This window comes from Myxocyprinus asiaticus, chromosome 31 (assembly GCF_019703515.2).
Source record: "Myxocyprinus asiaticus isolate MX2 ecotype Aquarium Trade chromosome 31, UBuf_Myxa_2, whole genome shotgun sequence".
Lineage (NCBI taxonomy): Eukaryota > Metazoa > Chordata > Actinopteri > Cypriniformes > Catostomidae > Myxocyprinus > Myxocyprinus asiaticus.
Window position 1 is genome coordinate 3,975,220 of NC_059374.1, and position 26,768 is coordinate 4,001,987.

A 26,768-nucleotide genomic window follows, 5' to 3' on the forward strand; every position below is an offset into this window, starting at 1 on the left:
GTTATTACGATGATTTCTACAAGTTGTAAAATTGCAAATAAAAGCAACATATTTAAAAAAGCATGTTCTAAAGTGTTGATAAAATAGCAATTAATACATTTTCTGATGTATCTTTATGTTCTTTATGTCTATTAATTTAATCATATGAATTTATCTGAAAGGTTTGACATGTTGATTGGCCTGCTGATTCAAACTAAAAAATATAAAAGTGGTGAAATTTTCTGTGGGGTTTACTATATCCCATTTGATACACTATATCATCCATACAGAAATCTGATATATGACAATATAAGCAAAACTCATACAGTGTATCAATTATACTGCGTGTTCAAATATGGTTTTTATTGAAGTCACAAAAAAGTCACATACTTGTACATACTGCATATGCAACATTTACTGCAAAATACTACAAAAATGAATGTTTTCATACATGTAATATTTATTTGACCAAATGCTAGTGGAATTTTAATATGCACTTGCTCAAATATATGAACTAGAATTGTATGTTGTGTATAAATATACATATTCTATGTATGCTTTATAATCTGTGCATAATTAATAAGATGATGACAAAGTTATTTAGTTTAAATCAATAAAGTAGCCTACACACAAAAAAAAAATAAAAAAAATAAAAAGTGTTTGGCTGAACTTGATTTGTGTTTGAAATGTGTTTTCTTAACTTAAAATTACTATGTAAACTCAACATAAACACTTTGGGCCCTATTTGTGCAGCGCTATGCCATAAATCATACACGCAAAGTCAATGGGCATGGCCAGGAAGTAATAATTATAATTTATAATTTTCTTTATTTATCACACATTATACATTTGCACATATACAGTGAAATTCTTCTTTTTCACATATCCCAGCTAGGCTGGGGTCAGAGTGCAGGGTCAGCCATGATACGGCGCCCCTGGAGCAGATAGGTTCAAGGGCCTTGCTCAAGGGCCCAACAGTGGCATCTTGGCGGTGATGGGGCTTGAACCCCCGACCTTCTGATCAGTAACCCAGAGCCTTAACCGCTGAGCTACCACTGCCCACAACTACCACACAGCTACCACTGAGCTACCACTGCCCACAAGTCTAGGCCCAATTGGATTTGGCGAACTGCGCGCACTAAGCTGTTGAATGTAAGGCATATTTCTGTGACAGTGACACACTCCTTTTTTCTGTGTGGAAAACTGTGATTATATCAGAATGCACTTCACTTCTACCTGTCAATTTCCATTTTGAAAAATTCAATTCATTTATTGAAATACGAAACAATTCAACCAAAAATATTTCTAAATTCAACTGACACCTTAAACTAAACGAAAAAATTAATCATTCCAAATCCAAAAATTGCACCCTCTCCAACTTCTTCCACCAACAAGTGGAAAAATACCAATACAAATTAGATCATAAATCCAATCTTCTAAATATAACAATAATAATAATAATACTTTATTACCACCTGCTGGTGGAATCTCCAAATTGCAAATTCAGAAACTGAGTTTAGACATAGAGTTTAGTGCTAAAAACAGACATGTTTTTGAAATGTCTTATTGCAGTGACATATTTCTCAGGAAATTGCGCTTTGCGCCACTTCATTAACATACAATACACCCACACCCAGTGCGAACACTCCCACCAACGCCAACGATAATTGGATAAGACCTTGTGCACTGTCGTAGCATGTATCGCTGCGCTTTGCGCACTTATGAAAATAGAGCCCTGTGTGTATTGACGGTGACTACCACCCCTGGAGTCGCGAGTTTGAATCCAGGGCGTGCTGAGTGACTCCAGCCAGGTCTCCTAAGCAACCAAATTGGCCCTGTTGCTAGGGAGGGTAGAGTCACATGGGGTAACCTCCTCGTGGTCATGCTTAGTTGTTCTCACTCTCAATGGGGCACATGGTAAGTTGTGCATGGATCGTGGAGAGTAGCATGAGCCTCCACATGCTGTGAGTCTCCGCGGTGTCATGCACAACAAGTCATGAGATAAGATGCGTGGATTGATGGTCTCAGAAGTGGAGGCAACTGAGACTTGTCCTCCGCCACCCGGATTGAGGTGAGTAACCGCGCCACCATGAGGACCTACTAAGCAGTGGGAACTGGGCATGCCAAATTGCAGACAAAAGAGGATCAAATAATAATAATAATAATAATAATAATAATAATAATAATAATAATAGAGCCCTGTGTATAGAAAGAAACTAGTTGAATTGGGTAAACCCAACAAAATTTGACATGTCATTGTAACTCAAATAAATCTCTTTTAGTTATTTATGCACTTACTAGTGAAAGTGAATGTTACCTAATAGATGCTGATAGGAAGCACTACAGAGTGTAAAGAAGTAGGCTAACTATGCTATGGTTGGCTCAGTGAAATGAGCAATCAATTTCATATGCAACATTTACCTGTCCTCATTGACAGCTCAAGCTATTAAGTTGATGGTGAGCCTCATTTAAAGGCTGAAGTCACCTGAAACTAAACGAAGCCCAACCCACAAGAGTTCCTTTCCACCATCCGCCTCCAAACCAACCCATGAGAGAGATAACCTGAGAACACTCACAAGTTACAACTGTGTACAGCACTCACACATGGAGCCTGAAGACGCTCTCTACATATGAGCTTTACTGTTTTTACTCCTAATTCTGAAGCCATGAGTCTGGGAGACGAGCTGTGCTGTAAAGCGCATCGCATGGAAGTGGATGAAGACTTTTACTCGTTTGAGCTGAGCACCGATGAAGATCTGCCGGTGTATAAGGAGAGTGAGGAGCTGTTCGTGGCTCTTCGGCAGAAGGAGGATGAGGTTCTCCTGGCCGCACAGGTGGGGAACGCGCTGCTCTTGGAGAACAGACGACTGAAAGAAGAACGACAGAAACTTCATGACAAATACACACATCAGCTGGAGGTGAGAAGTTCCTGACAGCGTTTCTATTTCTCTCGCGGCTCACTGACCGCAGTCACTGTGTGTATTAATAGAGACTCGTCACAGAAAATTGCGACTTTTGTCATATTTCCAAACAGTCAGTGGGAAGTTGTTATTACAGCCCAGTCACAGTGTATGATTAAGCTATGAACACATGGACGTTTTTACCATGATGAAAAGTAATCACATTGAGAATATATTTAGAGAAGTCCAAGGCTGTCAACATTTTTACTCTAGCGAATTTTTTTTTATTTATTTTTTTTTTTATCTCAGACTGGGTTTATTTTTTAAAGTCAATTTCTGTATAGACAAAATTGACTACAACACCGTTACTGAACATTTCCATCATTATAACTCCAATAAAAATGATTGTATGGGGTAAGTTGTCACAATGGGCACCTGCCCGTACTGACACCAATTTTAGTTGAATAGCTTTTTTGAAATATAAATACTAAAGTATCTCATAAATAAATAAATAAATAAAAGCCACGTTCCTCGACATATCTGTATTTGGAATGTTTTATGGGCTGTTTGGTAACTAAATCGGGAACACTTTACAATAAGGTTCCATTAGTTAACATTAGCTAACATGAACTAACTATGAACAATACTTTTACAGCATTTATTAAACGTGGTTAATGATAATTCCAACATACAGTATAGTAATACATTTTTAAAATCAAAATGTGTATATGTTGGCATTAGTTAATGCTCTATGAACTAACATGAACTAACAATGAACAATTGTATTTTTATTTACTAAAAATAAATGCTGTCAAAATATATTCATTGTTCATTGTTAGTTCATGATATTTAATGCATTAACTAATGTTAACAAGTGGAACCTTATTGTAAAGTGTCACCACAAAATCTAAAGAAAACAATTATGAATCTCAAGACAATTTCAAAATCTTTTTTTAGTATTTTGAAATGTATTATATATATATATATATATATATATATATATATATATATATATATATATATATATATATATATATATCAAAAGTTTAGGGTCACTTACTCATTCTTTATATTTTTAAATTTTTTTTCATATTTTAGAATAATAGTAAAGTCATCACAACTATGGAATAATAAAAAGGGAAATGTGGGAATTATGTTGTGACTAAAAAAAAAGTCCAAAATAAATCAAAACTATGTTATATTTTAGCATCTTCAAAGTAGTCACACTTTGCCCAGATTTTGCAGAAAGGTACTCTTGGCATTTTCACAACCAACTTCTTGAGGAATTACCCTTTGATGCTTTTTAAACAGTATATGCTGGACACTTAGTGGCTGCTTTTCTTAATTATTCGGTCCAAGTCATCCATTTAAAAAAAAAAAATATTTTAAATACAATTTTAGTTTTGTAGTTAAATAAATTAATATGGTGGCACAATTATATTTTTGTCTTCAAAACTAATTTCAAACATTTAAGCATACACCTTCAGATCAAAAGATTTTTAAGATCAAGAGAAACATTTCGGTCCAGTGTTTCAAAAAAGTTTGGGGTCACCACCTGTGAAAAAAATCAAATAAAATAAAGAATGAGTAAGTGACCCTAAACTTTTGAACGGTAGTGTGTGTGATATATATATATATATATATATATATATATATATATATATATATATATATATATATATATATATATATGCTGTATATATTAATTTCTTTAAAGATCTTTTATTTGTATTTTGCAGTGAGACTTCATTATGCATTATTGCATTATATTGACTGATTCCAAATCAGATTCAAAAGCAGGATGAATTGAAACACTCTTAAACTGAAATAAAATGTCTGATTTTCCACCTTAAAGTGTCAGCTCAGGTCCTGACCATAAAAAAAAAAAATCAAACTTTGATTTGAAATCTGTACAGTATCTTAAGTCCACTGAAGGTCAACTGAAAGAGATTACGTAACAAATGCCCTTGACTTAGTTGAGTTTTGATAGTAAAAATACTAATGCATGAGTCCAGGATTGCTAAAGGAATTTATATCATTATTTGGAACCAAACCTAACATATCCTAAAAAGATCAAATAATAATCCTGCAAGAAGATCGATAAAGTTGATCTATTAGGATCTTATTTGATTACATTTGGCACAGTGTTAATGTAAAGATAAACCACATTATCTGAATGTGCAGCTCTTTAGTCATAAATCTCAGATGCTTTAAAAGTGAAATCAGACACTCAAGCTGATCTTTATCTGTTGCTGGTGTTGCATGGCAGGAGCTGCAGCAGGGCAGGTATGAGCTGCGGGTGAAACTGGACGGCTGCCAGGCGCAGTGGCAGAGTCAGGTGGGCGAGCTGGAGCGAGATGTGCAGGAGCTGCAGATGCAGGTGGAGAGACTGACACAGACCCTGAGTGAGACGGAGAGAGAGAAAACCAGACTAAACCATGAACACAATGAACAGAGCCAGAGACTCCGAGAACAACTCCACAGGGTCGGTTCCATCTCACTCACATCACTCACTTTAACTCGCTTTTATGTGTGGACATTGCTTGTCGCCACAGTAACGTAATTTTCATGAAATCAGGTGTTTAGGAAAGTCGTATGATGGTTTGTGCTGCAATTTAATATTTTGAGAGAAAAACACTACAAAAAACATTGTGTTGTTCTTTACAAAATTGATGCACATTATTAAGTATTTTTCATTACATAAAATCATATCAACATCATTATAACCTTTTGTCTAACTCATGTATTGAGTGATCAGTGTGTCAAGCAGTCAGTTTTCGTGATACGGTCATTAAGGGGCATGTCTCTTTATGCATTTGTTGCTTTTATTGTGTAATGAATAGATAAGGTGTGCCCTTTACTAGACAGTCTACAGAACGTAACTGCACACTACTGCGAAACATACACATTAATAACACTTGATTAGAAGGCCAATAACTCTCTTTTGTTAAGATAAAGATGACCTCATACTGTTCCTGGTCTCAGATAAGATACAGTAAAATAAGCTGACATCAATATTTGTCAGCTCAGTAAGTGGAAGGTAACCCTAGCCCTACAGCACAGACTTGCAGTAAATCTATCAAATGTTATAGTTTTCAAGCTTGGATACTTTGTAAAGTGTGCAAGGATTACAGTATTGTCATTGTTCAGTGGCATTCCTGTTTATTTCATTTATCCTTTCCGCTCAAGGTGTTGTGAGCTAAACCTGTGTTTCATCTGACCTGAATTACAAAGATAATCTCAAACCACTTCAATTAGATGGTTGTGCATTGAAGGAATGTTCCGGGTTCAATACAAGTTAAGCTCAACCGATGATATTTGTGGCATAATGTTGATTACCACAAAAATTAATTTCAACTCGTACCACCTTTTTCTTAAAAAAAAAAAAAAAAAAGCAAAAATCCAGGTTACAGGCACATACAATGGAAGTAAATGGGGCCAATTTTGGATTTTTGAATTATTGGATTTCATTAATGCCTTTGAAAAATCATTAAAACATCTGTGTAAACATGTCTTTGCAAGAATTGTATTGGACCCACTTTGTATTAGATGTCTTTAACTACTCTGATACAATGTACTTATTTTGTACTGTACATATGTGCTGTTGCATTGTTCTTACATTTAAAGTACCTGCCTTTAATTACATCTGTAGGTACACTGTTAACCTTACCCCTAACCTAACCCTTCCTCAACCCTCACTCTAAACTAGAGGTAGACCAATATATCGGTTTTACATATTAATCGGTGCCGATGGTTGATTTTTGAACTAACAGTTATCTGTAAAAAGAGTCCCCAGTCCCGCGTTATGTACCAAATCTTAATTCTTTCTAGTTATTTTTAAGATTTTGGTTGAACAAAAAAAAAAAAAACACATCTGAGATTTTATTAATTTGGGACTCTTTGTCTTTGCCCGCCATAATAAAGAAAGAATAAGAACATTTTTTTTACATTCTATTAATCAATTTGAAAAACTATGGTCCTTTCCCACCGCCTTAGTTATCTGTATCGGCAAAATCCACTATCGGTCGACCTCTACTCTAAACCCTAACCTCTAACCCTACCCCTACTCCTAAACCTACTTGTACCTCAACCTCAGTAGCAGAGTCTTGTTAGAATTTTGCAGAACAATATGTAGTTACACAATAAATACATTGTATTGTGCAGTACATGCAAAAAAAAAAAAAAAAAGCATTTCTTTCACATACTTCTCACAAGTAGGACCTCACAAGAGGAAACGGAAGCAGAATCATTCAATTCCTTAAAATTCCCAGTCCTTCCTGTGACAGGCAAGTTGTGCTCAATTGAGCTCAGATTTAGAAAGAATGGAGTGTGAAAAGTTAAAATCTACATTGGGCTGAGCAAAGAAAAAGCCATTTTTCTAAATTTCATTGTTGTAGTTACTGCGTTTTGACTACATACTGTAGAGGAAAATTTATTAGAATTATTTTCATATTACAATAATGAGAATGAGACGTTTCTGCATTACAGTTAAGAGAATTTGGGGGGAAATTAGGGATGCACCACTGTATAGGCTTGATTCTTATAAGTCAACTATTGACCAAATTAAAACCATTGGCACTAACGCAGATATGAAAAGCCGATGGTTGATTTATAATTAATTAGTAACACACTCCTAAAACTCTGTGAATTCAAACGCACAATCCAGAAGTAATAATAGCCACAATATGTAGTAGGGTTGGGACTCCTAAAAACATAATATACGTAATATTTTTTTTTTCTCTCTCGTTCTTTTGTTAATGCGGAAAAACTGCCATAAACATACGTGACAGTTGTGAAAACGCTTTGAAACCAGCAGAATTTGACTTCTGAGACATCGGTATTATATCCTTTAATGCTGCATGATTGTTAGAATTAAGACTGAAATCACAATATGGGCTTGCGTGATTACTAAACCTTAAAAGGCTGCTTTTCTGCATTCAGTGCTTCAGTCAGCGCTGTGTGAGCAAGCGGCGCCCTCTAGCGGTCTTATGGCATTATCCATTATACTACTATTATACAGAATTTAAAGGGGGTTTTGTTGCAAAAATGTTTTAGAAGTACAAAATAACCTTTTTTTCACATCAATCATCATGTTATCATATTAAGTTTTAAATGTATCTTCTATTTATGTTTCATTGTTGGCTCTATTAAACATTTTGGCCTGTCATGTTTAACAGTCAATTCCAATCCATGTTCAATGGAAATTATTTATTGTTAGAACATTGGAAAAGCTTTTGTACCTATTTGTAAATTCTTTAAGCATAATTCCAAAGTAAAAAAGTGATCTGATGACAAAAAAAGGTAAATGGCAAAATATCAGTATCGGCCTATGGTTTTTTATTAAAGTTGATATCGGCAAGAAAGTCTCATATTGGTGCATCCCTAGGGGAAATGTGCTTAATTGTCATGAAATAATGTGACTATGCATAAAATCTAATTTGCCATTAGGACTTGACAGGATGAGGGTATATAACATGCAAAGGTAGAAATGTGTTAGCTGGTAGAGATTTTGCTAAACCGTCCATGAGGAATTTTCACAAAAAATGTCCTGGCCCTATTTTACTCCTAAATTAAGAAAAAAATAAGAAATTACATTTAGCATATAAAAAGATTTAAGGCTAATTTTATGGCCTTTAAGTTTTTTTACATTGTGACATTATTTTCATAACTGCACATTTTACCCCCATTTCACATTACAGCAAAGATGGTCATTATGATAATCTCATTACTGCAATATGAATAATTATATATTATTCACATTGTAAAATTTTTAGACATTATAGAAGTATTCTCTTGGAACTGGATTTCATTTTCGCTGATTTTAATTTAAACAGTCATTGTACAACAGCATCTCTTTTTACTATACTGCTTTTTACTATAGTAAACTACCTACTATAACATTTTAATGGTTTTAAAAATAGGCTTTATTTTCTATATGCAAAATATAATTACATTTAGTTTTGTATTGATTTGGGATTAGAAGAATATGTTGTTGTTGGGCACAATGTGAAACAGAGTTTAGTTTTTTACAATGTTGTAGTAACTTAACAACACTGCAGATTAATATAGAATTAAATTCATGTGCAGTCACAGGTGTATGTACGCCATTTTTTTGGCTTTGAATGGGGCTCATGCAATCAGATTTTAGAGTTGGAACTAACTGTTTTATAATCACGCTTTTGTCTTTGTTTTTCACATTTTTTATTTTATTTCTTGTTGTTTTGGTGTAAATTCTTCATGACAATATTTTTCTCATGAAATTCTGTGAAAGCTAAATTTAGAGCCACCTGCTGCTGTTGACTCATTCGGTGACACACACACACACACACACACACACACACACACACACACACACACACACACACACACACACATATACACATTCTTTTCACTCTGGTTTGGTATCTAATCTCGCAGGTTTGTTCTGCAAGGTCTAGGCTTGTACATTTCTTCTGTGTTTGCACACTTGTTAAATCTCCCTGTCCTTAAACTCACAAGGGCACTTAAAGCAGTTCATTACGATCACATGAGAGTGGAATGACAGAATGAGGCGTTGTCTGTTGTGTCTGTAGTCGTGTATTGTTGTCAGTTTGGACTGGAGCAATGGCTAACTTGTACCGTCCCACAGGGAGGTCCCACACACTTTTATTCCCCACACACCACACTGACCATGTCTATGACCAATATTTTCCAAGAAATCAAAGTTCAGAAAATAATGATGATTATGTATCCTGTCCTGCTTTGGAGGAAGGGGAAGTTTGTATACCCATTCCACCCCAGCTTCCACCACATATGAGCTAATTTTTTATGAGCGCTATCAAACAGTGACTAGAGCGGAGTTTTGGATAAATGACTTTCGAAGTTTGGTTTCAGATGTGCTGTTGCCAGATATGGTGAACAGACCCTTTTCCAGGTGTACAAGGCCTTGAATGGTGAGTAATTGTTTGTGTATGTAGGTTTACTAGGCTGTAGTTTTGTACAAAATTGTCCCCAGAAGTAAATTAATCTGACAAAACCTACCTTTGGGGATGGTCTCATTTGGAAAAATTATTCCAATAAATGTTCACAAAATGTTGCTTTTTTATGGGTTGTGTTATTTAATGGGAATTCTCATTACAGTAACACAGTCTTATTTTAATGTAATACTTATATAATATATGTATTACAGTAAAAAAAGATGCTAATGTAAAATGAAAGAGTACTGTAAAAATGAAGAGTACTGCTATGATGTATAAATACAATTTATAATTTATATATATATTACCTTGAGGTAATAAAAACACCATTATGACCATACTTTTTTGCATTGTGGTAATGAGAACTGGGGGTAAATTGTGCATAACTGTCATGAAAATAATTTCAAAATGTAAAAAATCTGAAATTATAGTCGGTTTGTTTTTTATCATATTTTTTATATTACTTCCTGTTGTTTTGGTGTAAAAAAATATAATGTATTCATTAAAGTAAAAAAGATGCTGTTAAACAATGATTTTAAAAATTAAAATAAGCAAAAATGAAGAGTAATGCTATGATGTATAAAAACAATTTATTTTATATATATATATATATTTTACCTTGCAGTAATTAAAACATCATTACGACCATACATTTTTGCATTGCGGTAATGAGAATTTGGGGGAAAATTTGCGTAACTGTCATGAAAATAATCTCACAATGTAAAAAATCATAATAAATTTACAATTTAAATAATATTTTTTTTTTTTTTCACCTTGCAGTTATGAAAATATCATAATGATCATCTTTTTGCTGCATTGTGGTAATAAGAACTGGGGGTTAAAATATATATAATGTCATGAAAATAATGTCACGATTTAATAAATTTTAAAGGACCACACATTATAGCGACCATGAGGAGGTTACCCCATGTGACTCTACCCTCCCTAGCAACAGGGCCAATTTGGTTGCTAAGGAGACCTAGCTGGAGTCACTCAGCACTCCCTGGATTCAAACTCGCGACTCCAGGGGTGGTAGTCAGCGTCTTTACTCGCTGAGCTACTCAGGCTCCCCAATCCAACTGTTTTTGAACTTCGAGACAATTCTGAAGTTTTGTTGAGTGTGCTGTTATTTTATGAGACAATAAACAGGTGTATTCTCTGTGAACATAAACCCACATATGATCCATTTTTCCTCTTCACATTTTGAAATCATGTTGTCCAGTCAGTTCTCCAGGGAGATAACATAAAATAATTTACTGGAAAACCTTAAATAAGGAAGTCTTTAGTTGTTGAAGTCATACAACTTTGATTTACCAAATCAATTGCAGTTGAAGTGTATGACTTTGTAAATCATTCACACTTGTGATGTTATTCAGTTATCTGCTGTGAGGTCATATATCTTCAGGGATTTGCATAGTATAAGCTACATCTATACTGGCATTCTACTAGATTTAAGTTTTAAGCTAGGACTTTTGTACACAAGCAATTTTATTGGCTTTCTTACTGGGCTAAAGATATTTTTGCATAAAAGATTGTCATTGTAAACTATCAATAAAATGAAATAGGCTGTAGGTTATGTTTGGCTTTGGAAAGAAACGTTTAAAGTAGGGAGCCTCCAAGCCATGACCTGATCTTACCTAGAAGAGTTCAGAAACCAGCACTGCAAAAAACTGCCTGATTTCATGAAATGTACATGACCATGGCAACATTTTTGCAAAACAAAATTACTTGCTTCATTTTCATGTTTTACTGCAGTTTCCCAGTGAAATTTCCAGCAAGGGGTGCCAAAAGCGAGTGAAATGGTGTCGTAATCAGACGTGGTTTTAAAGGTGATCGTTAAATGGAGGGTTTAATGAGTACAACACACCTCCCAAACCTAAAATTGAAACTTAAACCTTACTAATAGTGTCCTAAAAGCAAATGAGAGGTAAACAAAACAGACATCCTTACCCTTAAGACCCCAATATACTTCCATAGAAGTTCTTATTTGTTCTTCATTCAGTGATAAAAAGAAGTTCTAAACAGCCGAGCAATGGTATACTATTTACGAACATTCAGACACTCGCAACACTGCTGTGGGAGGTGTATAGAGGAGCATTTAAATATGAGGACGCTTCATGTAAAACCTAAACTAATGTGACATTAAAATGTTTTATCAGACTGTATACTTCATTCTGAGTAGAATTCCCATGAGGTCAGTAAAATGAACTGTTTTAACCACTTGATGATGATTTAAAGTAATATACAGTATATGCAGTAGAAAATGTTTAATTTGTCTTGTTTACATTTTGAATTCATGACGCTAATGCCATAACAGGCTATACGCGGCCATAATATGCACAGATTACACTCTGTTATTGTAATTTATAATGACATTGATACTACTGCAAAGATGCGTGTATAAAAGATAATACAGACAAAAAATGGTTATGGAGGCATATCTTACTTTGGGCAGATGTGTGAATGGCTTTTGCTGCAGATGGCACATGAGTGAATGGGCTCTTGAGAGAGTATATGAGTAGATTTAATTAAATTTTTGTAGACTAATTAAACAAAACAAAAATCACATGAGATGTTCTTGAAAAATGTCTCTACGCAAACGATTGTACTGATGTTCAGGTTGAATACTGACTGAAAAATGTAAACAAAGTAGTAGGTTGAGCTTCAGGTCAGACATACCAATGACGTGGACCAATTGCATCAAGAAGGTGTTTAGCAGCCAATTAGAAGTTTTCCTAAAAGTTCACCTAGGCGAGCTGTTATGAACCACCGAAACTAACGCAAAGCACCTTCTTTATGGCCAGATTTTGTTCTTAATGGCCTCATACCTGATTGTTCTTCGATTTCCTATGAAGTATATCTGGGCCCAACACCTAAACCTAACCTGCCACACGAAAAGCCCATTTTCTGAAGCAACCATGTAATTTTGTGTCGCTTCTATGATGCTTTCGTCTCACGTCTAAGCTTGAGTGCTTGGCTGGGCTCAAGCCTTGCTCTTCCGAGTCCAAAGTCCTATACTCTATCTGGTGAGATACCGCGCAAGTTAATCAAATTGGAATAAGTGTGTAAATGTAGGTGGGTCTGAAATACAAGCGGTAATATTTATCGTTTTTAAAATGATGCGTTAGAGTAAAAATGTTTCAATATCATAACATAGCAGTATGTGAGTAATCAAGCAAAAAATAAGTGTTTATAAAGTCATAATCAGCCGTAGTAGTCATGATTTGTGTGAAAGTGAATAAAACGCAAATTTTTTGTAGCTCCTCTAATGTTAGTTTTACCAGGAAACTGCGGCAAAGCATAGAACGCGGCACATAAAACTCACTTTGGAAAATTATAGTAACGTTCATTCTATGAGGCTAGCTCGGCAAAAAACTAGCTGTTAATACATAATAAATGTAGTGAGGTTTACGGTTAAAACTAATTAAAAAATCTGCCAATTGGACAGAATGGAAATGGAAAGACAAAATACACTTACACTGACTGAAAACAAGTCCAACTCTTTAGAACAAAATTCCTCTTTTGACAATATTTGGGAATTTTAACCATACCCTTGAATGTTTTAGCTGAGTATTGATTTTTTTAGACACACACTAAACCAGTCCCTTCTATAAAGTCTTGTGGCACACTCCATTATACCTATATTTAGATATAAATCTAATAGTTGAAAACCCACAGCCAAGTGATATGTTATTCCCCAGGGATGGGGTCTGGGTTGGGGCATCAGCTGTCAGGAGCGTTACTGAATAGTGCAGTGGCTGGACACGCAGTATTTAACATCACAGCGCATTAGCTTTATCACCAGTCCTGAAAAGGATTGGCCTCTCGGGAACACTAACCATGTCGTTGGTGGTAGTTGAGTTCCATTGAACTGGGACAGGTCACCACTCCTCCCCCACTGCTGACCCCCAAACCCTAGTTATCTAGCATGATGATGTCACTGCAACGCTGCATCAGTCATGTGATTTTGATGCAGTTTTGAATGTGTTTGATGCATGTTGGCGGCTGTCCAGTTATCTGCTGATTCAGGTCTGTCACTGCAGGCCGCCACACTCCCAATCAGAGCTTTTGTTTTGCTCTCAGCAAGCGAACATAATTCCTTTTCATTATGAATGTGGGCCACATTCTCTTGTGGAAAAATATGTTTTGCCTTTTTTTCTAAATGAGTGCCCTCCCACATATCAGCCCATTTGATTTATGAACACATTGATTGAAAATGTCTGAAAGCTGATACAGTTGTATTGCTCAGACACAGAATTTTTGATTGTCGTGTTGTCTTGTGGATGTTTAGGCTATGGAAGTGGAACAAACCATGACCAACAAGCTGCAGAGACTCAAACAGGAAATGAGAGAAAGGGGACATGCCAGACCTCAGGACGAAGAAATCATCAGTGCTCTTAGAGAACAGGTGAGAGACTCTTCCATCTCTTACATACTTGGATATGAATACATTATTCTAAAGTGTATAACAGTATACTTGGCTTATATGGAATCTCTGGCCACAGATTTCCACAGAATTCGAATGCCCGTCATTTACAAAGTTCTACAGATCCTCCGCCTGCTGCGTGCTTGTCTACGAAAAAGAGTTTGGTACACTCAACTCTGTGTAAGACCATGTATAGCTTGACTTAAATCCTTTCCACAGAAATTCACAGATTTTCTTTCACAGTCGGTAAAAAATAAAAATAAAAACGTGTATACAGTAGGTTCAGTATGGGGCAACTTATAAGCCAACATGATCACATGGTAAGTCGATATGTTGCTACCAAATGTTCCAGTACCTTGACATCAACCTCATTCTGACGAATTACAAGCGGCATCTCCAAACAGACATTTTTTAGTCAATTGATATGTGTTTATCTTTTCCTGTGGAGCTACTAAATAGCACGTTGTATCAGCAGCCTCAGTGACACGGTTTCTCATCCCTTGTGTAAACCAGGAAGTAATTATGTTCACCTAATCAGTGATGAGTGCTTTGAGGTTCCACTTTCTCATTAAGATTACATTTTTACACCACTGATGGTTAGGTTTAGGGTTGAGGTTTGGGGGTAGACTTGCCGAGTAATGGTAAGGCAGTTTTCTTCAAAATGAGCCATTTTCTCCTTGAGCTTTCTTGGGTATACAATCCAATGTTATTTCTCAGATATCCACAAAAAAATTTGCGGAAGAAAAAGCATGATAAACAAATAAAATATGTTCTTGACCACCGATGATGAAATATTATACACCATCGCAGCTTTCCAGTGACACTTAGATTAAGCTTCTAGTCCACTCAGAGGCAGACATATTTAACGAAACAGTGGGAAAGGTGCAGGGGATCATAAAATAGACTGAATGTCTATGGACGAGCTCATGGCCAATGCTCAGTGCACAGGTGGTAGAGTGCCACCTGCATTTCTTGCTACCATTTTGTGGAATGTATTAACACTTTTTTGCAAGGACATTGAGCAAACATTGCAATGAGCTCAGTTAAAAAAAATAATCCAAGATGGCAAACAAGTCGAGAGAAATGTTGATTATAAATAAACATATATTTTTTCAATACCGAAAAATATTCAAAAAAAGTTTAATCTGTTTAAAATGAACTGTGTTAACCAATATTTGTGTGTGCTTTGCCTTTTTATGCTTATTAGTGAGTTGCATTGTTAGATAAACCACATGCTAACATCAAACTCTATTGAAATCAGTTGATTCTCCTGTGTGCTACATGTGAGGAGTTTCTGGCGATGTAGCGTGTTCTAAATCAGTCACTAATGAGGTTCCATGACAGTTAGGATGCTGCCCATGTAGGTCTGAAGAAACTGAAAAATGTCACCTAAATTAATTTGAAATGTTTCATTATACAATTAACCATATGGTAATAAAGTAAAGTAGCATCTTTGGTGTGAAATAGTTTTTTCTGAAGTTAAGGAGTCAATAGAATAATGTTGCTAATGTTTTTGTATGTTCAGGTAGCGAGACTCACGCAGCGTGAACAAACACAAGAGCAGCGCTTGAAGACCATGTGCCAAGAGAATGAGGAACTAAGAGAGAGTGTGTCTTCACTACAAACACGCCTGAATCAACAGGAGCAACAGAGTCAAACACACATACAACAGGTTCGGTCTCTCACACAACACACACACACACACAATGCTCAAGAGTATAAAAAGGACTTACACGTTAGCTCAACTACTTTTTCAGTAGCGTGACAGTAGTTGAGCTGTTTTCAAAATAGTGTAGCTTTTTCAGCAACATGTAGGCTACATTTTTACAATGACTAGCAGTGCTGCGCAACCAAAACACGTGCAGTATTGCTCACGCAGCTTTACTACCAAGTTGAGGTAAAAATCCAAGATGCTCTCCTAAGCAGTCCTGTCTCTAATGTTGCTTTGGGTTTTGTTTTAGTGAATCATTTGGACAGTTCATGACAATTTAAGTCAATTCACTGATTCATTTGAAGACCTGCACAGCATTTTTATAGAAATATTTAATTAAATGCTGCTGTTCATCATTTTCTTTTCCTCTCAGTTATCGAAATTATGGTGTTTTTTTATTTTATTTTATTGGTTGAATTTCATATAAATATATCTGTTAGTTTATTGCTGTCATACTAATTGAGTTTATTCATTTAAAAAGCCAGATACAGTCTGATTCAGCATAGCATATATTATATTATCTGATAAATTTAAAAAGTAGCATCCTTTTAAAATGTAGTTGGTTTCTTTTTGTTAGTTACTTGTTTTGCATCTGTAACAACTTTTTCAAAAGAGTTTAACTGTAAGTTTAACCTCTTTAAACTATGAGGATTTTGGTTCAAATTCACTAAAGCAGAAAAATGTTTAGGTTCAGTTGTTTGAATTCATGGCAGCTAATACAGCAAGAAACTGTCATGTTTACATGTTCAAATTGGAATTCAGGATTTATCTGTGTTGAAATTTTGGCATGTTTCTTTTGATCAGTGAAAATATAGTCACATGCTTTATAGACACTAAATATATGCCAAGAGTATGCCAAACATTCTTAAACAATGATGTACTTCTGTTGTGTTTACTTTGTTTACTGTGTGTTGTGATGCAGCTAGTCTGTTTGTGCACATTTGTTTATGGGTCAACAATGATGTGACACTTTTTTTTTTTCTGGATCTGTTATTCAAGTTATTCAAAAATGCAATTTACTCAAAACAATTACTTTAATGCACCTCTACTATGTTTAACTAACATGTTTTCAATTTCTGAGTTCAGACTCATTTTGGTATTTTTCCTGGGGCTTAAAATCAAAAATGTCTTAGTGGTGTAACCGTCCGGATACAGTATTAAAAAGTAGTTTGCTTAAGTAGTTTGAAATGAATTTTTATTATTATTTCTTTAAAAAAGCAGTGAAACTATTTTGTTTTAAAATATTAATTGGTATTTAAAAAAATTTTGTCCATCAAATCAAAGTCAGTGTGGTGTATCCAACATGCAGGAATCCATTATTTTGTTGTGTGACAACAAAAAAACATAAAAAAAAAATAAAAAAAATCAGATATTTCGAAATTTCTATAAAGACACGTTTTGTTCAGGTCAAATGGAGTAAGCTTAAGAAAACATGTTTGTTATTAACACTTTTTATTGATTCATATATATACAGGTGCATCTCAATAAATTAGAATGTCGTGGAAAAGTTCATTTATTTCAGTAATTCAACTCAAATTGTGAATCTCGTGTATTAAATAAATTCTATGCACACAGACTGAAGTAGTTTAAGTCTTTGGTTCTTTTAATTGTGATGATTTTGGCTCACATTTAACAAAAACCCACCAATTCACTATCTCAAAAAATTAGAATACATCATAAGACCAATAAAAAAAACATTTTTAGTGAATTGTTGGCCTTCTGGAAAGTATGTTCATTTACTGTATATGTACTCAATACTTGGTAGGGGCTCCTTTTGCTTTAATTACTGCCTCAATTCGGCGTGGCATGGAGGTGATCAGTTTGTGGCACTGCTGAGGTGGTATGGAAGCCCAGGTTTCTTTGACAGTGGCCTTCAGCTCATCTGCATTTTTTGGTCTCTTGTTTCTCATTTTCCTCTTGACAATACCCCATAGATTCTCTATGGGGTTCAGGTCTGGCGAGTTTGCTGGCCAGTCAAGCACACCAACACCATGGTCATTTAACCAACTTTTGGTGCTTTTGGCAGTGTGGGCAGGTGCCAAATCCTGCTGGAAAATGAAATCAGCATCTTTAAAAAGCTGGTCAGCAGAAGGAAGCATGAAGTGCTCCAACATTTCTTGGTAAACGGGTGCAGTGACTCTGGTTTTCAAAAAACACAATGGACCAACACCAGCAGATGACATTGCACCCCAAATCATCACAGACTGTGGAAACTTAACACTGGACTTCAAGCAACTTGGGCTATGAGCTTCTTCACCCTTCCTCCAGACTCTAGGACCTTGGTTTCCAAATGAAATACAAAACTTGCTCTCATCTGAAAAGAGGACTTTGGAATACTGGGCAACAGTCCAGTTCTTCTTCACTTTTGCCCAGGTAAGATGCCTCTGATGTTGTCTGTGGTTCAGGAGTGGCTTAACAAGAGGAATACGACAACTGTAGCCAAATTCCTTGACATGTCTGTGTGTGGTGGCTCTTGATGCCTTGACCCCAGCCTCAGTCCATTCCTTGTGAAGTTCACCCAAATTCTTGAATCGATTTTGCTGGACAATCATAAGGTTGCAGTTCTCTCGGTTGGTTGTGCATCTTTTTCTTCCACACTTTTTCCTTCCACTCAACTTTCTGTTAACATGCTTGGATACAGCACTCTGTGAACAGCTGTGAACTTTGGCAATAAATGTTTGTGGCTTACCCTCCTTGTGAAGGGTGTCAATGATTGTCTTCTGGACAACTGTCAGATCAGCAGTCTTCCCCATGATTGTGTAGCCTAGTGAACCAAACTGAGAGACCATTTTGAAGGCTCAGGAAACCTTTGCAGGTGTTTTGAGTTGATTATCTGATTGGCATGTCACCATATTCTAATTTTTTGAGATAGTGAATTGGTGGGTTTTTGTTAAATGTGAGCCAAAATCATCACAATTAAAAGAACCGAAGACTTAAACTACTTCAGTCTGTGTGCATTGAATTTATTTAATACACGAGTTTCACAATTTGAGTTGAATTACTGAAATAAATGAACTTTTCCACGACATTCTAATTTATTGAGATGCACCTGTACATATATACACAGAATCATCTTTAGCCCCCCATTATTTTCCCCTCCACCTCCCAACCCCACCCTGTCCCTCAACAAACAACCCTGTGTTCAAAGCCTAAATTACACAATGCACACATATAAACAAACAAATATTTTTTTGTTTGTTGAGAAAATAAAAGTATAAAAATCAACAAGCAAAGAGAATAGAAAGAATTCCATAAAGAACAGAATCCACAATTACTAACATCATTTTGTTTCTCTCCACATGGTCCTCACTGAGAGCCTTCCAGAAAGGACAAATACCTGTCCCATTTCATACCATACATGTCCAATCTGCCAAACTATTTAGATGACATCCTTTCAAATGCCGCCACCCTACCCAATTCGGTGAGCCATTCTTGAAATGAGGGAGCACCAATTGACTTCCATCCTCTAAGAATTATTTGTCTGCAGATAATTATGCTAGTTTGGACCCAGCTTTTATTATATTTGTCTCCTATTTCTCCTAGTTTAATAATCGCCCCATCACCCAGTATACATAGTCTGGGGCAAAATGAAATTTGAGTATCTAAAACCTCACAGATAATATTCTGGACACTTGCCCAGAATTATTTTATCTTAGTGCAGAACCACAGAACATGGGCTATGTCTCCATCCTCCAACTGACATTGCCAGCAGGTAGGTGTGTCTTTTAAACCAAGCCTAAACAATCTAGAGGGAGTCCAGTAGAAACGATGCAAAATTTTGAACTGAATTAGGAGTACCCTTGCATCCCTAGACATAGTTACATTTTTTTTAATTATTATTTCCCACTCCCCATCCTCAAATACCAAGTTCAAATCTCTTTCCCCTAACCTCTTAAGAGCTGTTATGGCCCTATCGCCAAGACCCTGAATCAACAAGGAATAATATACTGACACCTCATTCCCCTTTCCAAAGGCCGTGAGCACCATACAGAGGGTGTCTGCAGCTTTAGGGGGCTATGTACTTCCACCAAATATAGTACAAAGTAAATGGCACAACTGTAAATACCTGAAAAATCGAGACCTATAAATCCCAAATTGCTGTGTTATATTTTCAAATGATCTCAAAGCTCCGTTTTCATATAGGTCACCAAGTGTAACAACACCCCTCTCAATCCATTCTTTCCAGCAAAAGGGGGACTTGTTAATACATAATTTTGGGTTCAGCCATATGCTTGAGGAAACATTTAGGTAAATATAAAAATTGAACAAACAGGAAACCTTAGTCCATACTGAATGTGTGAAATAATGGGATGCATTTTTAATTCTCCAGGCAGCTTGATAGAAAGACTTGCAATGGCGAGATTGGGGCAAGAACCGCTTGTTCATTGTAGTACCAGGAAGGGGCTCACTCAGGTGGAAGAGACCAATGGGTCAAGTGTCTAAGATTAAAAGCATAGTAATAAAGAAAAAATAATAATTTTGGGGAGGCCTAAACCTCCTTTGTCAATTGGTCTATGAAACTTACTGAAATGCAACCGAGGTTATTTACCATTCCAAATAAAGGACTTAGATATTCTATCAAATTGTTTAAAATAAGAAAGAGGAACTTCTAAGGGGAAGAGACTGTAGTAGATAATTTAATTATCATTTAATAATAATTTATATAGCATTGACCTTCCCAGCCATAGACAAATGTATTGAAGCCCACTTATCCACATCACACGAGAACCTTTTCATTAATGGGTCAAAACAAAATCTCTCAAACTTTCTGGAAATAAAATGCCTAAATACCTAATGCCTTGCTTAGGCCATTGAAAGGTGCCAGGTTGGAAAGCCATGACAGGGCAATATGGCAATTTCCGGGCAATTTCCAAAATCTTAAAAAGATAGTCCCATTCCACCCTATCAAACGCCTTCTCGGCATCAAGAGAGATGGCAGCGATCAGGGTCTGATCCTTCGCTACTGACCACATAATATTTATAAAACATCTAATATTATCAGAAGAACTACGACCATGAATAAACCCCACTTGATCTACATGTATAATAGATGTAATTACTCATAATAGCCAGAATTTTAGACAATATTTTTACATCTAACTGGATTAGGGAAATTGGACGACAGCTTTTACATTCATTTGGGTCCTTATCTTTTTTTTAAGAATGAGCCTGATCAGGACTTGCGTCATGGTTGGCGGTAGTTCACCTTTCTTTAATGACTCTGTGTAAACTTCCAACATAAGTTGAGCCAGTTCTGTGACATAAGATCTAAAAAATTCTGCAGCAAAACCATCTGGCCCTGGTGCCTTACCTGTTGGGAAGGCTGTAAATACCTCAACAAGTTCCTCCAAAGTAATATCTGAGTCAAGAGAGTTTTTTAATCATTATTCAATTTAGGAAGTTCTAATGGCTCTACGAAGTTGCTGATATCCTTATCGGTAGACATAGACGTGGAATTATAAATATTGAAATAGAATTCTTTAAAGGCTTTATTAATATCTGTGGCAGAAGTAAATGTATTGCCTCCAGAAGACTTCACTGAAGGAATGGTGGAAAAAACTCTATCTGGCAAGAAGTTTCCCTCCTTTGTCCCCAGACTCAAAATATGTTTGTCTTGCCCTGAATAATCAAAACTCAACCTTCTGTGACAGAATAGTATTGTACCTGTATTTTAGCCGGGTCAACTCTCTAAGACCATTGGATGATATTCGGCACTACAGCACTTTTATTACTCTTTTCCAGTTCTATGAATTCTTGTGTTTTGATCTTTTTAATGAATGAGACATTTTGTATGATCCGCCCCCTAAGAACTGCCTTAAGCTCCTCCCATGCCAAACCCACAGAGGACACTGAGGACCAATTGGTTTCTACTTAAACATTGACTTCTGTCTTTAACATTTGTTGAAATTCAGTATCCTGTAGAAGGGATGTATTAATCTGCCATCTGTATGATTTTCTTTTCTCTATATGCGGCAACATCTCTAAACACACCAAAGCATGATCTGAAACTAAAATGTTCCCAATTGAGCAGTCAGTGGTAGATGGAATAAGTGACTTAGATATATATATATATACATATACACTACCGGTCAAAAGTTTTGAAACACTTACTCATTCTTTATTATAAAATTTTACAGCGTAAAAATAACACGCTCAACAAGCCACGTGATACGCCATGCACGGATTGACGGTCTCAGACGTGGAGGCAACTGAGATTCGTCCTCCACCACCCGGATTGAGGCGAGTCACTACACCACCACGAGGACTTAGAGCGCATTGGGTATTGAGTATTGGGAGCAAAAAGGGAGAAGAAAAAAATATTGCTTACAAGGATAATTGTTGCAAAGTTTAAGCTGAGCTCGCCTTTAAGCGACCAGCCTTTGCATCGCGTCACATGACTCCAGCTTAAGAAAACTTCTTGATATTCATGACTCAAAAATGTATTTGTAAAAAAAAAAAGAAAAAAAAAATATTATATATATATATGGCTGTCGATTTAACACGTTAATTCAGTATGATTAATTACATAAAAAATAACGTGTTAAAAAAATGTACACAATTAATCATGTCCCCAGACCGTAATAAGGAAGATTCCTGAGCAATTCAAGCTTGAAGTACCACCTGTTTGTCCAGGGGGCACTAAGCTGTATAGGCAACGCGCAGTTTGTACAGAGAACAAACCAACCCTTCAACAGAGAGCACAACACGAGGATGCGTTCTTGCGTTCAAACACAGCTTGATGGAGCGTGAATCTGAACTTAGGGATCTCAAGACGTGTTTTGTTAGGTATTAAACTATGTTTAACTTGACACAGCAACCTAAAAATAGTATGTTTATGATGCGATGCAACCAAAGTGAGACGCTCCAAAAGCATCCATTTGATGCAGGTGTACATTCACAGGTTCTTAGACAAGCCCTTATAATATGTAATGCATTTTAATTATCCAAATATTATTTTTTAAAATAATAATAATAATTATATATATATATATATATAAATTACAAACCAAAATTACTGTATATTATTTAAATATAACTATTTATAATTATTTCATTGTTATATATTGAATTGTTGTTATTTGAGGGGCTTTCTCAGCAAATATTCATATATTCAGGCTTTCGCAGCAAATTATTTATCCTTTCGATTAATTAATCAGCACACCATGTAATTAATTTGATTAAATATTTTAATCGATTGATAGCCCTAATATACAGTACTGTGCAAAAGTTTTAGGCACTTTTGAAAAATTTTGCATAGTGAGGATGTCTTCAAAAATAATGCCATAAATAGTTTTCATTTATAAATTAACATCATACAAAGTCCAGTAAACTTGAAGCTAAATTCATATTCGGTGTGACCACTTTTGCCTTTAAAACAACACCAACTCTCTTAGGTACACCTGGACAAAGTTTTTCTTGGTTGTTGGCAGATAGAGAATTCACCACAGTTCTTCAATCTATTTAGGCAGTCTCAATTGCTTCTTCTATATATATATATATATATATATATATATATATATATATATATATATATATATATATATATATATATATAATTAGCCATAATAACACTGGTTTTCATTTCCATGTAATTGATGTTTTAAATTAGATCTTTAAAAGATTTCTAATTTTATCATCTTGGACAACTTTATTTGTCAATGTCGCATTGAAAAATTACCCCACTTTGAAAATCTGGAGAGAAAAAAAGTTATGACATAAATATTTAAGATTCCGAACTATTCTCAAATCATACAGGAATAACATGGCAGCTAGGGTTCGTACTGTCATTAAAGCAAAACAGGGACATCCCAAATACTAGGATATTCTGAAATGCATGTCAATTTTTCAATTCAACTTTTCCCTCAAACTGTTTGTCTGATAATATAATTTGTAATTAAAACAAGGTTTATATTTGAAAAGAAGGTGTTTTTCTTGATGGCAGCTGGCAGAGACGTGTCGTGAGGTGGAGGTGGTTCGTTCTCGGGCTCAGGAGCTGCAGTGTCAGGTCGAGGAGCTCCAGGAGGAAGTTGCCCTCCAGGAGAAAAGTCACAATGACTCGTCATTACTGTCAGAACTTGAGCACAGTCTAGAGCCCACAGTCTGGAGTCTGGACAGAGAACAGGTGATCCACTCAAACATTAACAACAATCCCTCCTGCAGTAACCTGATAATGTCAGAAGTAAAAGTAGTGTCAAACAAACTCATGGTACAGGAGATGTATCCTGTGGTCACACGGTTCTCCTTCTCATTTGTTCCATTTTTAGCTACATGGAACACATCTATTTGAATTCAATAAAAGGATATCTGTGTGTCAAATGCATTTTAATTTCTTTGGACGATACAAGAGTATGACAGAAACAATTACAGTAGCATTTCATTACTAATTCCTTCCCAGTATTAAATGAATAGTTCACTCAAAACGAAATTCTGTAATTATTTACTCATGTCGCTCTAAACCCATATGATTTCCTTTCTTCTGTGGAGCACAAAAACATAAAAGCTGACAAGCTACAAAAAGGCATCATAAACGTACATACATAATTAAAAAACTGTTTTTCTTCACAGTTTTCCAGCAGCGGTTTTACTAATTCCACAGTACTTTTGTAGTCGAGTACTTTAATCCACAAAAAACGAGTAATTTAGTACTCGTAACTTAAAATGTTAAAAGTTAAAAATAGCAAGTGTGACATGTACGTGAAATGTATATGTTGTTTTATTTACAAATGTTACCAAGAACGGATTCAAAATAATGTAACTTCAACAAACTATGCTTCTTTTGGGAAAAAAATGTAATAAAAAATATGCATTAATGAAAATTAAAATAATAATAATAAAAATAACAGTAAAAAACTTTTGCACTCACCCGGAGCTTATGTAGAAACCAATACTGACGGCATTAGGGCACATAATGTGTATATATTATGTACATAAATCCAATTTTTTTCATTTCACATGTTATTATTCAGAAAAACAAGTAGTGCAAGTTGGCTTTTTAAAAAATGAGCTCTGCCCCTGTTAAGAGATTTAACGCACATACACACATACTGGTCGGATAAGCTTCCAAGTTTCTCTTACCGCTTCACAGTTTCTTTTCACCATAAAAGCAGATCCTCGTCTGTTGGTTTGCATGACTCCAACAAGAACCGAACACCAATAAAGTAGAATTCAATAAGAATCAAAATATTACAAGTATTGCCACACTTGGCTTTGCTTGAAAGAACACACAATGACGGCATCATATTGGTGGGAGATACTTTGATTCAGGGGGAAAGTACAGCATAATTCGGTGTTACCTGCAGCCGGCAAATGCGCAAAGAATACTGCGTGACTGCTGTGTGCATTGTCCATTTTTTAGACCAAATAGTTTCCCTAAAAATGTATGTCAGCATATGTGGACAGTGAGACTAAGTTGTGACATTTTTAATAATACCAAGCTATAGAAAGTCAGATTTTTTTTTAACTAATTGTTTATTATATTTCCAAGAGTGTTGGTTATTCATGTTTTTGAGACGTTTCAGAAATTAGCATAAATAATTCTGATTCAAAGTAATGGCCAGTGTTATCCAATCGCTGCTAACCATGTTAAAATAAAAGTATAAATAATACATTCTGAATCTATGTACTGATTATCATTGTCCCATATCTGCCAAACAGTTGAGTGATCCAAACATGATCTGCAGCCTGAAACTGAACTTTAAATAGGATATTTGGATTGAATGCACTTAGCTGCATAGTGAGCTATAGGATGCTCCCTTGCTCCCTATTTAGTGAATTACTTAACCTCCATTGAGCTGTCTGTCTGCACTGGTCTCAGAACAGTTTGCAATGCACCTTATTTTCATCCTAATTCCATATAAAGTCTCTGAAAGCAGCATTTTCCAGTTTTTGGATGCATCCATTGATAAAGCACAGTGAATATAGGAAATTTTAACTGAAAATGAGCATACGGTCCACGAATGTGTACTTTTTAAAATTTTTAAAATGGCATATTGGATGAAACTAGAGACTCTAATCTTTTGACTCAAACTGGTTTTAATGTAAAAACATAATTAGGTTTCTTACCAGATGTAGTTTTGTTGGCGTTTCAACCAAACACAAACTCATCTGTGATCACCACCATGTTGTTTTGTCACATGACTCTGTACGTCGAAAGTTTAACCCTTTACTGACAGCACAGAGTCTCCTGAACTGAGATCAGTCAGTTTAAATTAAATTATGCATTGCGTATAGCGAAGCCAAAATACAACGTCCACACATGTGGACGTGGGGGTCGCACAATGTTAATAGTCGACTAGCTAGTGCAGGAGATTATTTGTGCACATCCATTGTTTCTAACTTATTATTTGACACTTGGTCGAAACTAAACATCCATCAATCTCCACTCATTCTGCAGGTCTCCCAGGAAGTGCACTACATCCTGGAAATACTGCGACCCGTGACCTGCAACTCAGAGGCTGAGCACAACTCGCATGACAGCCTGCAGGGCATGCTGACACAATTGAAGCATACAGCACAAAGAATCGTACACTGTGACACACTACAGGTGAAACTGCTTTGGGAAACATTGACAAACATGTCAGTAGCTGACCCGTTACCTACTGCTGTTCCATTCTGTGTTGAATAGAATGTATTACCTTCCACAACATATTCTAAAATCTCATACTGTCTCATGTTTCAGTGGAACTCAAATTGAATTATGTAGTCAGAGACTTTGGACAGTTGACACTGATTCTGATTGTCTTCATGGCTTGTAAAAATTTCCAGAAGATATGTTTATTAGCACTGTTGGGGAGTAG

At 35.7% G+C, this 26,768-nt stretch overlaps 1 protein-coding gene across 1 annotated transcript in view; it reads left to right on the forward strand.

Annotated features, from left to right (window-relative positions):
• Window positions 1–2,556: 2,556 nt before the first annotated feature.
• Window positions 2,557–26,768, forward strand: part of LOC127422267 (BICD family-like cargo adapter 1) — a 37,018-nt gene continuing 12,806 nt past the window's right edge. Inside the window, exons 1-6 of the mRNA XM_051665667.1 lie at window positions 2,557–2,897; window positions 5,149–5,364; window positions 14,127–14,243; window positions 15,787–15,933; window positions 23,915–24,094; window positions 26,366–26,515. Of these exons, the coding sequence (XP_051521627.1) occupies window positions 2,610–2,897; window positions 5,149–5,364; window positions 14,127–14,243; window positions 15,787–15,933; window positions 23,915–24,094; window positions 26,366–26,515 (1,098 nt within the window). The 5' untranslated portion in view covers window positions 2,557–2,609. The remainder of the gene's footprint in view (window positions 2,898–5,148; window positions 5,365–14,126; window positions 14,244–15,786; window positions 15,934–23,914; window positions 24,095–26,365; window positions 26,516–26,768) is intronic.